The 15,413-nt window shown below is 42.1% G+C and overlaps 1 protein-coding gene across 4 annotated transcripts; it reads right to left on the bottom strand.

The window, feature by feature from the left end:
- Positions 1-808: 808 nt before the first annotated feature.
- On the bottom strand, positions 809-14,039 carry RBAK (RB associated KRAB zinc finger). Of its 4 annotated transcripts, XM_019987541.2 has the most exons (5): positions 13,907-14,039; positions 12,861-12,918; positions 7,389-7,515; positions 7,026-7,121; positions 809-6,860 (listed from the first exon to the last, which is right to left on the bottom strand). In XM_019987541.2, the coding sequence occupies exons 2-5, from the start codon at positions 12,873-12,875 to the stop codon at positions 4,957-4,959; spliced, it is 2,142 nt and encodes a 713-aa protein (XP_019843100.2). In that variant the 5' UTR covers positions 12,876-12,918; positions 13,907-14,039; the 3' UTR covers positions 809-4,956. The 4 variants fall into 4 exon arrangements, with proteins under 4 accessions (XP_019843100.2, XP_070636341.1, XP_070636342.1 ...); XM_070780240.1 differs by lacking the exon at positions 12,861-12,918 and having other exon boundaries at positions 13,907-14,025; XM_070780241.1 differs by lacking the exon at positions 13,907-14,039 and having other exon boundaries at positions 7,309-7,515; positions 12,861-12,882.
- Between the last annotated feature and the right edge of the window lie 1,374 nt (positions 14,040-15,413).

The raw sequence follows: 15,413 nt of genomic DNA, 5'->3' as shown, positions 1-15,413 counted from the left end.
AAACCTGGACATAATTTGGATGGAATAAGGATACGCTGGTAAATTTTGCCCTCAGGTGTAAGTGGTCTTGCTTTAAGGTCTTTTGACCTACTTAAGAGAACTTAGAGATAAAGTCTGGAGTTAACGGGCTCCAAGTTGAACATGGGTAAATATATGAAGTGGGCTTATGATGCAAGGGGTGGGCGTGACCTAGCTTGACCACATACCTAGTGCTTGAGCCCAGGAGACAGAGTGAACAGTGAGCCCAATGTGAGGGTCACACCTCCACTGGTCACACCTAACTCCTTGGTCACGCCTCCACCAGCAAGCAAGGCACAAATAATATGCAGTGCACTCCATCCTGCAATGCGAAAGACCTGGGTTTGATCCCTGGGCCCCTGGAGAAGGCAATGGCACCCCACTCCAGTACTCTTGCCTGGAAAATCCCATGGATGGAGGAGCCTGGTAGGCTACAGCCTATAGGGTGGCAAAGAGTTGGACACGCCCAGCGACTTCTCTCTCACTCCATCTAATGTCCTAATTCTTCATTGCTGTACCATACTCCCAGCCAACCTCCCCCACTTCCCATGCTGAGGGTTTTTACGTTTTATGCTGCAAGGTCTTAATTAACTATATCCTTCACTCAGTAACATTTGCAGTTAACCGTGTATTTTACGTTCGTTGAAAGGATAACCTGAAAACTTAAATTTTTCATCACGTCAAACTCACTATTGTATTTGACCTCAAGGAAAGGCCACCTCTGTGACAAGGTGATGGTTAAGATGCACCCCAAATTAAGAAATATAAAAAATATTTCACCTGAGAAAACTGGAAAGGCTTACACACATCAGTTCTTTATTGAAGAGGTTGTCCAGACCTATTTATATGTTCCAGACCCCATTACATATGCCAAAGGGGAGCATGACAATGTATGTAATAGCCCTGTTCCTTTCCAAATATTTACTGAAAATATACTGAAAATAAGCTTTGAGGTCACAATGTAGGAAATCTTAGTAGTGACCCTTAAAACTAAGAGTATTTCCTGCACAGTTATGCAAAATCCATTTAGTTCCTGTTATGCAGCATATTCATGTACATCTACAAAAATATGGCTAAAGGGCTGAGCAACAAAAATGGTAGACATCTTTGACTTTTAAAAATGTTTTATGGAAGTGTAATATACATGCAGAAAACACACATATCTTTGAGTGCACTGAACACTCAGATAGTCAGCACCCAGATTTAGAAACCAATTATCACCAGCACCAGATAAATACTCCTCACAAGCCTTTGCTGAAGCTGACTGCTATCCTGATTTCTAACTGCATAGACAAGTTTTGCCTGTTCTTATACTTTATATGGATGGGATCATAGTCTGTTTGCTTTTGTGTCTGGATTCCTTCACTCAGCATTCGATGTGAAACTGTTATTACCTGTGCTTATTGCTCATTCTCCTTGCTCCCTGGAGAAGGGAAAGGCTACCCACTCCGGTATTCTGGCCTGGAGAATTCCATGGACTGTATAGTCCATGGGGTCGCAAAGAGTTGGACATGACTGAGCAACTTTCATTTTTCTCTTTGCTTTATGGTGTTCTCTGATGGAAACACCACTGACATTTAAGGTTCTATTGCACAGGTGCCTTCAGAGTTGTTTTTCAGTTTTATGCCATGAACATTCCAGGACACGTCCTCTGGTGGACACCTACATGTACAATGGACACGTGCATGCATGACTGCTGGGCTTGGGTTAAAAGGGTAGACAGACAGGTTTGGCTCCAAGTGCCAGCTTTCCCAAATGGCTCTATCAGTGGGCTACAGCACCAGCAGTGTAGATGGGTTTGTTACATCCTTGCCAGAGCTTGATGCTTTTTTATGCTTTTCATTTTAGCCACTTCAGAGGTGGGCAGCAGTGCCACATGGGGTTTTAAACCTGCCTTCTCCACGTTAGGAATTCCTGGTGACCCAGATGGTAGTCTGCCTGCAATGACGGAGAACCAGGTTCAATCCCTGGATCAGGAAGATCCCCTGAAGAAGGAAATGGCAACCCACTCCAGTATTCTTGCCTGAAAAATCCCATGGATGTAGGAGCCTGGCAGGCTTCGGTCCATGGGGTTGCAAAGAGTCGGACACAACTGAAGCGACTTCACTTCACTTCTCCAGATTACAAGCAAAAGTAACATACCTTTTCATGTGTTTATTCTCAGTGCAGATAGTCTCTTTCGTGTGTTCAAGTCTTTCACCCATTTCTTTTTTCTTGTAGATCTGTAGGAGTTCTTTTAATTTTAGATCAGGGGTCAGTAACTACAGCCTGCTGGCCAAATCCAGACCTCCACCAGTGTCTGCAAATAGTCTTACTGGGACATCTCTGTTCAATGTTGAGCAGTCATAAAGGAAACTGTCGCCCACAAAGTCCCAAATACGATCTGATCATCTACCATGCATTCTTCTACACTAGATTCTGCTGCCAGGTATCTGAATTGCAAAGTTTATTCGTTTACATTTCATATGTGACTGCATTTCAACTGGTCTATTTTCTATTAAATTATAAAATTTAATCAATAAACCATTTATTGGAAACAATAGCCTTCCCCACATTACAACACATTATCACCTTTGCCAAAAGTGACTGAATTATGTACGGGTTTTCTGGAATCTCTATTATAGTTTCACTGATCAATTTGTTTATCTTTGTGCCAGTACCACAGGATCATAATTCCTATGGCTTTCTAACAGCTCTTGATATCTGGCACTATAAGTCCTCTACTTCTATCTGTTCTAGAAGATAGCTTTGACTGTTACTGGTCTTTAAATTTTTCACATGAATTTGAGAATGCATTTCCATTTAAAAATGCTAGCATTTTAGGATCTCATTGAATATATGAATTAATTTGGGGAAAACTGACATCTTTTTAACACACCACTGACCAGGGGACTTTTGCAGAAACTAAAGCCTGTGGCATTAATAAGTCTCCAGTCAATAATGTGTTAAGATTGTCCTGGAAAGAATTAACAGTCTCCAGTCAATAATGTGTTAAGATTGTCCTGGAAAGAATTAACAGGTGATATCCCACTGAATCTTCTGGAATTTTTTTTTCTGGACCCAATTATTAAAAATACAGTGTTATATAATTTCCCCCCTCAGGCACTTAAGGATTTCTGTTATTACTGTAAGTGGTATTGCTTTAAACTTTTCATTTTATATTCGTTGCTGGTATATTAAAAACCAATTTTTGCATAATGACCTTGTATGCAGGGATTCTGCTCATTTACTCAATTTTAATTACCTGAATATTCCCTAGAATTTTCCATGTACAAAAAGCATGTCATCTGCAAACAAGTTTTATTTGTAATCCTTATGCCTTTTCCTTCTTTTGCTTCCTTTGCTTCCCTGGCTAGGTCTTTCTGCACAATAGTGAATAAAACCAGGGACAGCAGATACCACTCTTTTTTTTTTTTTTTTTTTAAATCATCTTGGGAGAAAAGTCCCAATATTTCACCATTCAATATGCTGTTTGTTGTAGCAGAAGATATTCTTTATCCAATAAAGGAAGTTATTTTCTATACGTGGTTTGTTAAGAACACAAATGGATGCTAATTTCAAGAGTCTCCTGCATACTAGATTACTTTTCTTCAACATGATTAATTACACTGATTTTTTTTTAAATTAACGTATCCTCACATTCCTGGAGTAAGACCCATTTGATCACTCTTTTGTTATCTTTTTTCCAGAACCGTCTCTGTTATGTTAGCCCAGGATTCAGTCATGTGACCACTATAAACAAGTTAACAATAATCAGAATGAAATTATCATGACTGGTTTAGATCACTCAGGATTCACCCTCTGTGTCATGTAAAGTAATAGTAGATACCTAACTTCTTCCAGTGAGTAAAGAGGGGAGAAGGGACGCTGCATTAATCAACCAAAAATGACTGCTAGAAAGTTGCATCAATTTGTTTTAAAAATTCTGGAATAAAAGTCAGTACAGAAAGTAATGACACCAGATTCATATCAAATAAAAGCACAGGCAGAATTTCTGGATTACATCATAGTGGCAAACTGCACATTCAAACCTGTGGGTTAAAAAATGAGTGGCAAGAGAGACGGGTGTATTTTATAGAGTGTGAGCAGTATACCTGTCCTTCACCAAACAGACTAGATTCCAAGTGATCTATGTATGGTTTATGAAAATAGTATTTTTAAGTCTTTTTTGCTCCAGTGCAGTTGGAAACTGTACAAAAGTCACTGGCTTCTTTGTTGATGAAGCACTCACTAAAAGCCCATTTGAAAATGCCTCAAAAGAATAGAAAATTATGAGTTTTAACTATTTAGTACCTGTAAAACATCTCAACAATATGCCTACGTTAGTACATTTTGCCAGCTTAATAATCAAATAAGAATACTGCCTTTTCACAAATTATTGAAACCCAAACTTGCATAGGGTTGCATAGAATTTATCACATTTTGGAAATGTAAGAGAAACTGCCATGTACATATTTAATGCTAGAGTCCTCATTATCAACTCCAGAATATTTTAAAACTTCATTTTCTGCAGTGAAAGTTTATTCAGAGCTGATAGCTTCCGATACGGTTTCTATAAACATTAGATTTTATGTCAGAAATATGGCTTTTAGTTTAACAAGTGCCAAGACAATGTATTTTCCACATTCATTGCTTCAACAGATTTTGCCTCAGTATGGTTCCCTGATATGTAAATACAATTGGAATCCAAAATAAATATTAAATATTTATAGAGTTTTACTCTTGTATAAACTGTCTAGTTGTCCAATGAGTTGCTGAAAGCTTTGCTTCTTGTGTTTTTAGGGATTGGTCTTCGTGAACATTCAGGTTAGAATCAACCCAATGCCTAAACGCTTTTCCTCATTCAGAAACAGGAACCCTCAGACAGTGGTATCTGATTCTCAGCTGGACTTTCCACATCCATTATGTGCAGAGGATTTTCTAGAATGAGAACTGACTTCAGAGGAGACTTTCCATGTCAAGTACATTCAAGTTCCCTCTCCTGTGAATTCTCTGATGGCTGTTGAAGGCTGACCTGTGGTGGAATTTTTTCCCACACTCATTACATTCATACGGCTTCTCTCCTGAATGAGTCCTGTAATGCACAGTGAGGTATGACTTCTGAGAGAAGACTTTCCCACATTCATTACATTCGTAGGGCTTCTCTCCCGAATGGCTTCTGTAGTGCACAGTGAGGTTTGACATCCGAGAGAAGACTTTCCCGCACTTGCTACATTCATAGGGTTTCTCTCCCGAGTGGATCCTGTGATGTATCGTTAGATAAGACTTCTGAGAGAAGAACTTCCCACACTCGTAACACTCGTAAGGCTTCTCTCCTGTGTGGACTCTCTGGTGTCGGAAGAGGGATGAATTATGGGAGAAGGTTTTCCCACACTCGTTACACCCATAGGGTTTCTCTTCCGAATGACTCCTATAATGTATGGTGTAGTACGACAGCTCAGGGAACACCTTCCCGCATATGTTACATTCATACGACTTCTCCCCTGTGGGAAGCGGCTGGTGCCCATTGAAAGCTGAGTTTTCAAGGAAGGTTTTCCCACACTCACTACATTCATAGGGCTTCTCTCCCAGATGAGTTGTGTGAAGACTGGTGAGGTGTGAGAGCTTCCCACACTCACTGCATTCGTGGGGCTTCTCATCTGTGTGTACTTTCCGATGTCTGATAAAGGCTGAGTTGAGGTTGAAGGTTTTTCCGCACTCATTACATTCATAGGGCTTCTCTTCTAAGTGACTCCTGTAATGGATAGTGAGGTATGACACTCGAGAGAAAAACTTCCCACACTCACTGCACTGGTAGGGCTTCTCTCCTGTGTGTGTTCTCTGGTGTGTGATGAGGGTGGATTTCCGGTAGTAGGATTTCCCACATTCATTGCATTTGTAAAGCTTCTCTCCTGTGTGGGTTCTCTGGTGGTCGCTAAGAGCTGACTTGCGGGAGAAGGATTTCCCGCATTCGCTACATGGATAGGGTCTTTCTCCTGAATGGTTTCTCTGGTGTAGGGTGAGATGTGTCTTTTGGCAGAAGGTTTTCCCACACTCATTACATTCATAGGGCTTCTCTCCTGAATGAGTCCTCAGGTGTTGTGTGAGGTGCAACTTTTGACAGAAGGTTTTTCCGCACTCATTGCACTTATACGGTTTCTCCTCTAAATGTGATCTCCGATGCACGGTGAGGGTTCCTTTTTGGCTGAAGGATTTCCCACATACATTACATGCGTAAGGTTTCTCTCCTGTGTGAGCCCTCTGATGTATAATGAATTTTGACTTTTTGCAGAAGGATTTTCCACACTCACGGCATTCAAAGGGCTTCAAGTCCATCTGTGATCTCTGGTATATATTAAAATTTGACATCTGGATGAAGTCTGGTCTAGAATCATTCCACTCATAGCACTTCTCCCCCATATAAGTGCTCTTATGCGTAATAAAAACGGCTTCATTGTCTAAGGCTTCTGTGCATCCATTATATTCAAAGGGTTTCTCCAAAATACTAATTTTCTGAATACTTTCTTCATTTTGAGAACAGGCTTCCCCATTTTGATGAAATTCATAGAGTTTCTCTCCATACATTTTTCCACATTCATTACACTCATCAGGTTTCTTTCTTGCATAGCTTCCATCACTAATAATTAATTCTGAAGTAGATTCCAAAGTCTTCCCACATGAGATACAATTATAAGACGTTAGATTTAACGGAGCAAGACTTGTTTCCACATTATATGTTTTATCAAACGCATCCTCTCTCTCCTCAGTCAGGGTTCTGCTGTTGATAGAAACAGCTTGCCTTGAACATTCATCTCCATTTTCTTGGATTCTCTCTATCAAGTCACCAACTTTCCAGACTTTTTCTAAAAAAGAATAAAATTAAACAAATCTTGTGAATCTGAACACACCAAATTATAGGATTAGAGCAGTACTCAAGGGCCTACTGCAGGCTTGACTCTAGCTTTCGGGTCAATCTCCACACATAAAACTAAGTGACCATTTACAAACATCACATCCCACCACCTCACCTGAATGCTGCTGCTGTAGGAACTTGCTGTCTACTACCCATGGCTCTTCTCCTTGCTCCAACTTGATGATCACATTGGGTTTGGTGCTGTCATACCCTGTGAATAAGAAAGAGTCAACATGGACCAGCTGCTGGGTTCTGGGTCCCTAAACAGAAGCTGCTGCCTCAGGAGCTGCAGAATAAAGTGTCTATTTTTGCACTTAATCAAAAATAGAGCCTTTCAATGGAGAAGCAAAGATACAAATTAATCTAACTGGTGCCCAAAAGGAATTAAATGGTCTTACTGATTTCCTCAAAGTCAAGCATAAAGTCTTTAAACTGTAAGCCCCTGTAGAGCAGCAACTCAGAAGGCAGTTCTCCTCACCCACGGAGACAAGGTGGCTGTAGTTCTCCAGCATCACGTCCCTGTAGGTCATCTTCTCCTCAGGGTCTAGCTGCTGCCACTCCTCCTGGGTGAAGTCCACAGCCACATCCCTGAACGATACTGACCCCTGTAATGGCACCACGATGGGAACTGGGTGACACGGACCTGACACACAAGGACAGGAGCTCACCCAGCTCACTGGGAAAGGTAACTGTGAAGAGTGAAAGCCTCATTTGTGTTAACAGATGTTGAGAGGAAAACAAGCCATGTTAGAAACACACTACCTTTGAGTTCTTTAATGTGCCAAAAAACAAAACTTTCAAAAAACTCTCAAACTGAAAGAAATAAAAAAGAGTTCCAACTTTGTGTTTAAAGTATCTGAGTTCTCTATCAGAGGATGAAGAAAGATGAAACCCTACTCCGGCTCAAAAAGCTTACAGCCCATTGGGAGGCACTGGGTCAGTGAACATACGCATTCCACTCCCTGTCGTTCCCTCAGTGCCATCTATGGGCAAGGCCTCTGCCTCCCACCTCTTCATGCTGGTGCAGCCCAGCAGTCAGCCATCCTGGTTCAGTGCTTTCATCCTCTGGCCCCTCTGTTCCTTACCAGTTACTTGGAGCCATTTGCTTGCCTAAGTTTTTTACTGCCTTCAAATGATATCTCAAGCATCTCATTCTGGGAACAATAAAATGTGTTGCTTGAATGACTGCTTGAGGTATTATTAGAATGACACATACAAGGTGGAGAGTGGTCTACCAAGAGAGAAGTGAACCATTTTAATTATATGTTGGCAGCAAGGCTTTGCAGGTTCAGCTGAGTTCAGGGGGAATCCTCTGAATCTAGGGAATCCTCTACAATTCATAAGAAGTGGTGAAAGTGGAACTTCTATGCCTTGTTAGTGGGAAGGTAAAATGGTGCAGCTACTATGGAAAACAGCATGGTGGCTCCCCCAAAAATGAAAAACAGAATTAACACATAATTCAGCAATTCCACTTCTGGGTCTCCACCCTCCAAAAAAAAAAAAACGAAAGCAAGGCCTTGAAGAGATACTGTACACCCAGGTTTATAGCAACATTATTTACAAAAGCTAAAAGCGTGGGAGGAAAAAAAAAAGGCTAAAACACAGAAATAACCATCCATCGATGGATGAATGGTTAAGCAAAATGTGATAATACACACAATGGAATGTGACCCAGCTTGAAAAAGGCAGGAAATTCTGACGCATGGTACTACATGGATGACCTTTAAGGATACTATGCTGAGTGAAATAAGTCAGTCACAAAAGAACAAATACTGCATAATTACACTTAGATGAGCTACTCAGAGTAGTCAAAATCCTAGAAATAGAAAATGGTGATCGCCAGGGGCTGGGGAAGGGGAATGGGGAGTCAGTGTTTAATGGATACAGAGTTTCAGTTTTGAAAGATGAGAAACAGATGGAGACGGATAGTGGTGATGACTGCACAACAACATAAATGTCCTTAAGACCACTATCCTGTACACTTAGAAATGGATACCGTACTACATTTTGTCATGTGTATCTTCCCACGATAAAAAATGTGGAGGAAAAAATGCAGTGATGCTAAGGACACACCCTCACCCCCTCCCTGAAGGAAAGAGGAATGAGGTGTGGCCACAGGTTAAGTGTGTTCACATTGTTGGTGCTGTTTAGTTGTTGTGTCCAGCTCTTCTGGGACCGCATGGACTGTAGCCCACCAGGCTCCAGTGTCCATGGGATTTCCCAGGCAAGAGTACTGGAACAGGCTGCCATTTCCTTTCCAGGGGATCTTCATAATCCAGGGATGAAACCTGTGTCTCTTGCACTGGTAGGTGGATACTTTACCACTGAGCCATCACTGATTAGAAATTATTTTCTCAAAAGATGAAATTTTAAAAAAAATCAAGAATCATCAGCTGAGAAAAACAATATAAATAAAAAATAAGCATCAGGATAAACAACTCAACAATGATGAAACCAAATTCATAAAGGAAAACAACTCACACTGACTTATATTTTATAATTAATTAAGCAGAATATTGCTTCCAGAAAATGAGAACATTCTGCTAAGAAACAGCAACTGGAGATACTTAGAAATTGAAGACTGGATTGTGGAATTTAAAAAAAATCCTGAAGTAAGAAGCTTGATTATCAAATGTGACACAGAATATATAACTTAGAAAATTTCTCTGAAAATAAGAAATTGGAATGATGACAGAAAAATCATAGGTATGAAAGCCAGATCCAACATTTTCAGAAAGAGATTACAGAGGATGAACAATGAAAAATCATCAGAGATTCCTGAACCAAAGATCATAAAAATAAACAAACAAAATAAAACAAAACATCCTTAAAAGGGGCCATATAATCTGCAAAGAACAACACTGGGAGAAATATAGATCAAGAAATATTCAGATAAGATTTCTAAAATTTTATGATTAGAAAATAAAAATGCTAAAGTTAAATATTAAAAAAAAACAAACAAACACTAGTTACCCTAGTTTAACTATAGCCCACTCCAATATTTCCTGCCTGAAAAATCCCATGGACAGAGGAGCCTGGCAGGCTCCTGTCCAAAGGGGCTCAAACAGTTGGACCTGACTGAGCACACACATAGGAAGTAAAAATCTTCTGGGTTAATTTAGTTCAGAAGACAAGAAGTGGCAGGGGTTAGAAGACTGAGCAATCAAAAAAAAAATAATAATAATAACTAAATGGGACATTTTCTAAGCATATCGTCTGGTTTAATATTTGGAAATTCATTAATACAATCTGCCATTGTAATACAGCTAAGAGGAAAAGCGTCACATTTCCAAAGGTGCTGAAAAGACCTCTGAAAATATTCAAATGCATCCTAATTTTTAAAAAAAAGACCCTCAAGAAAATAGGAATTGATGGATACTTCACTAAGATGAATACGTGCATGTGGTGGTGTTTTTCAGTTGCTAAGTTTTGTGGGTCTTTTGCGAACCCATGGGACTGTAACCCACCGGCTCCTCTGTCCATGGGATTTCCAGGCAAGAATACTGGAGTGGGTTGCCAATTCCTCCTCCAGGGGATCTTCCCAACTCATGTTGAACCCGAATCTCCTGAGTTGGCAGGCAGGTTCTTTACCACTGAGCCATTAGAGAAGCCCTGTGTATATATATACTCATACCCTACCATGCACAGTATGTGTGATATATACAAATACAATCACATGTATACACTTTAAGTTTATAAACACATATTTATGCTTCAGTTCTCTGAGTTCTACAGTCAGGACTAATTTAATGGGGAAACAATAGACACATTCCCACTAAGATTATACTAAGATTAGAAACAAGGCAAAACACTCATCATCTCCAATTAGAGAAAACAATTACAGGCCTAACAAAAGGTCAGTAAAAGTATTTCTATTCACAGATAATATATTATACCTAGAAAACTCAGAAAATCAACAATGGAACTAAATCAGTAAGAGGAACTCTGTTAGATAACAGAATTTATAGTTAACACACATAAAAGCAACAGCTCTCATTACATAAAAAGGAAAAAGATGTAATTTGGGCATACATGCAGTTTACAATAGCAACAGAAATGTACAAAATCTATACTAGAAAAATTTAAAAACATTCCTGAAAGAGAATGAATGGAATGATTCTCTTTGTTCTTGGACAGGCTGTGAGGCATAAAATAAGATGTGCCTTAACCAAGACACATCACAATCCAATGGCTAAAAATCAGTAATAAAGAGAATAAACACAGCAAGAGGAGGAGGGAAAAAAAAGATTTTATATACAGAACAAAGATAAGGATAACATCAGATTTCTGGTGGAAACCATATAAACAAGAAGCCACTGGAGGAACACATTTAAAGTACTGGAGAAAAAAAACAACAGCAGCAATGATTCCTTTAAAAGGGAAGGTAAAATAAAGACATTTTCAGACATACAGGAGCTAAAAGAATTCATTACCAACTAGAAGAAATACAGGGCTTCCTGGTGGTTCAGACAGTAAGGAGTCCACCTGCAATGGAGAAGACCTGGATTTGATCCCTGGGTCAGAAAGTTCCCTTGAAGAAGGGAACGGCCACCCACTCTGGCATTGTTGCCTGGAGAATTCCATGGACAGAGGATCCCAGTGAGCTACATTCCCTGAGGTCGCCTAGAGTTGGACATGACTGAGCAACTAACAGTATGGTATGGTCTAGAAGAGATATTAAAGAAAGTCCCCCAGGCAGAAGGAAAATGACAGCAGATAAAAATGTGGATCAAAACAATGCACCAGAAATGGGAACTATGCATTTTCTCTCATCACTTAAAACTCTTTTAAAAAGATAATTAAAAATAACAATGTATTATGGGATTGGTACAACCTGCAAAAATAAAATGCAACAACAGTGTAAAGACCAAGATGGGAGAAATGGAACTGAAGCTTCTTATACTCTAAGTGAAATAGTATATAACTTGAGTATAAACTATGATAAAGTTACATATTATAAACCCTAAAGTATCCAGTAAAATAACAAGTGTTCTAACAACCCAACAAAGGGTATAAAATGGAATCATTAAAAAAGTCAACTCAAAGGAAGGAAGACAAAGAAGATGGGATGAACAGAAAATAAAGACACCAGACTATAACCTAACTGGTTGTATTAATACTTACATTATATGCAAACTGCCTAAACACCCCAATTAATAGGAATTAATTGTCAAATTGGATAAAAAAGAAGGCCCAACTATATGCTGTCTTCAAATGCTGTATTTTGCATATAAAGATGCAAATAGGTTAAAAGTTAAAGGACAGAATAAGATATTGCACATCGCATGACTCAAAAGAAAACTGGAGTGGCTTTGTAAATATCAGATTCCATTTCACAGCATACATTCTTACCAGGATGGGAGGTCACTGAACAATGACAAAGTGGCTAATGAATCAAGAGAACATAACAATCTTAAATGTTTAGGTATCTTTTAATGAAATTCATGAAGCAAAAACTGACAGAATTGCAATGACAAACAGACAAACCACAACCACAGATTTCAACAGCCCTCGCTCGTGACTGATGGGAAAACTGGCAGCTCAGCAAGGACACAGCACACCTGCACAACACTGACAACCTGATGTGGGTGACATTCACGGAACACTCAGAGCACAACAGGCAGCCTTCTCACGTGCACATGACATTCTCCAAGAAATGGTTTCCCCTTGTCGTCAACACAAATCACAGAAGGGGTGGATGGTATTTTCCTTTTTCTATAAAATCGATCATATTTGCAGCTGGATTCCAGGAGTCCTAAAGCATCATACTACTATACATGTGAATTAAACAGAGTCTAGATGCCAATCTGTCTCTGTAACGTGTATTTTACACGACAGTGTCTTTTATTTGTTTCTACCTGCCCATTTGAAAAATGTGGATCCTTATATACTTCCTTAAAGGCATTACAAAACGAAGTGTGAGTATATACAAACAAATAGGAAAACTCACCTGGGATTCATTCATGTTCTGCTGCTCTTGGAAAAAGCTAGACTGTGAACCGGTGTACCTAGAGGAAGGGAAGCAGTTACTTGAAGCCGTGAGTAACCTGGCCTACCTAGGCAGGAACCTCCTGGGAACATTCAGAAGAGGCTAAAGGGGTCCTACAGGAGAAACACATCTGAAGCCCTGTAACTTCATCAGGTTACTCTCACTGGTGAGTGTAAACAGACTCACTTTTCAAACAGCTTGCCAGCATTAAATAAAAAGTGCAAGAAACAAACAAAACACCACCAAAACCCCTCCCTGTGGCACTGTTTAAATACTCCGTTGTCTCTTTAAACTGATTAAAATCAAACATTCCATGGAAATGGGGAATGTGAAGCTCTCAAAAGTAGGATAAATGCGCATGAAGGCATGGCATTATAAATGAGCTGACTCAACCTGGTTACCGCTGTCGAGTTTTTGTTTGTTTTTAATTAAGAAAGCTGCAATACAGTCGGACAGAGCACTTGCCCCTGGAGTCCGATCTTGCTAACGATCCCACCTGCAGACCCAGTGACCTGGGACAAGTCACCTCCTCCCTCAACTGAGGCAGCAGGACAGACGCCTCGACGCACTAACTACACGGTGCGAGTCCACCAGGCAGAATCCGCGGAGGAGGGGGGCGTGGCGTGTCACCAGAGGCTTAGATTACAGGACCAAGTACTGATGAGTCTTGAGAGACACGTGCAGGATCGCCAGAAGGCGAGAGAAAGAGGAAGGGCGCCGGGGATGGAGGGAGCGCCGGGGATGGAGGGAGGCGTGGACGCGGCACGTCCGGGCCAAGCCTGGGGCCCCCACTGCCCCAGGACACCCAGAACTCACAAGCCCTGGGGAAACCCAATCTCCGGCTGGGAGCAGCCGGCCCTGCCCTCTAGCCCGGGCCCTCGACCCCCGCAAAGCGGTCAAATCTTCTCAGTCGCTTTCTCGTGGGGTCCGGAGCGGGCTCCCCAAGCCCTGCTCTCCGAGGGGAGCAGGATCAACAGCCGCCTGGAGGCCGCAGACGCACCACCTACCTCGTCAGGACTCGCTGACCGGCCCCGGGCTCCCCAGGCTCTGGCCGGGGGCTGCTGCTTCGGCGCGCTCTTCTCTCCGAGTCCTTCCTCTCCGCCTCCCGAGGCGGCTGCGGGCGAGGAGATGGCTTTGGGCCTACGGGACAAGCTCCCCTCAGGCCAACGTCCCTCCCAGGGCTTCACAGTTCAGTGCGCAGCAGACGATCGGGCCCGAGCCCCGCCGCTCCTTAGCCGCCGCCGCCACCTGTCCGGCCTCTCCGACCCAGCCCGAGGGCTCCGGGGCTCGAGCTTGAGGGTCTCCGCTCCAGCCTCTGCCCGGCCCGCGAGAATCCTCGCGCGCACAGCCCGCGCCCGCTGGATGCCGGCACGGCGGAACGGCGTTCCAGCCCCGCAGGCCCCGGAATGCCCGCCTGCTGGAGGCCAGAGCCTGGGAACGAGGGTGAGTGGTGACCCGGGCAGCGACAGGAAGCGACAGAGGCGCCGAGGCAGTATGCGTGCGCGAACACGCACACCGGACGAGACGCTCCAGCGCTGGAGGACGCCGGAAGTCCGCCTGCCAGAGCCCGCCCCCGGGAACCGGGCAAATACCAGGACTCTATTTCCCAGAAGTCTCCACGCCCCATGAAGTTAAGGGAACGTCTTAAATGTCTTCACCTCATCAGGTTGTGAAGAGGTGCTGTGTTGAGAAGATGGGCGTCTTGGACGCGGGAATCAAATTTCCTTTTAATTTAAGGGAATGTCTGTAATGTCACCGCTTCTTCAGGCATCTTGCCTTTTATGTCCTGGTGCCCCAATATTTTCCTTGTACGTGCTCAGTCGTTCAATCGTGTCCGACTCTTTGCGACCCCATGGACTGTAGCGGGACAGGTTCCTCTGTCCATGGAATTTTCCAGGCAAGAATACTGGAGTGGGTTGCCATTTCCTCCTCCAGAGGGTCTTCCCCAACCCAGGAATTGAATCCACTTCTCTTGTATTGGCAGGCAGATTCTTTACCACAAAGCCATAATAATTTCCTTACCCTGAGTGTTTCAAGTCTTAGAATCAGTGTTCACAGACAACTGTGGTAAATAAGGGAACGGGGTTTATCATGTCTGCTTCTGATCGTTTGTGAGATATCTAATTAAAGTATTAATAAACAGAGCTTGGCAATAACAGAGTATTAGCCTAGGATACCTTCCTTTCCCTTCTAGGGAAAAAGAAATCTAGCTTTTCCAAGCCATTCAAAAATATATATATATTTAGTCAGCTGCCCTGGGTATTAGTTGCAGAACACAGGACTTTCAGTCTTTGGTGTGGTATGCAGACTCTTAGTTGTAGCATGTGGGATCTAGTTCTCTGACCGGGGAATAAACCCCAGGCCTCTTGCATTGAGAGAGCAAAGTCTCCTGGTCTCCTGCCTGGAGATTGATGGTGTTCATTTCAAATTACCAACAGATGAAAAGAATGTCGAACTGATCACTCACCCCAAAACCTGCTCTTCGGTATGTAGCCCCTTCCTCTGCTCCCTTTA

The sequence above is a fragment of the Bos indicus genome, chromosome 25, assembly GCF_029378745.1.
Source record: "Bos indicus isolate NIAB-ARS_2022 breed Sahiwal x Tharparkar chromosome 25, NIAB-ARS_B.indTharparkar_mat_pri_1.0, whole genome shotgun sequence".
NCBI lineage: Eukaryota > Metazoa > Chordata > Mammalia > Artiodactyla > Bovidae > Bos > Bos indicus.
Note: the sequence above shows the minus strand (reverse complement) of the source record. Positions and strands in the feature narration are given on the sequence as shown.

Bases quoted from the DNA above. Each gene is read 5' to 3' on its own strand.
- RBAK (XM_019987541.2), bottom strand. The intron at 7,122-7,388 runs GTGAGGAGAACT...TCTTATTCACAG, and splicing joins CAGCCACCTTGTCTCCGTGG to GGTATGACAGCACCAAACCC. The intron at 6,861-7,025 runs GTGAGGTGGTGG...ATTCTTTTTTAG, and splicing joins CCTACAGCAGCAGCATTCAG to AAAAAGTCTGGAAAGTTGGT.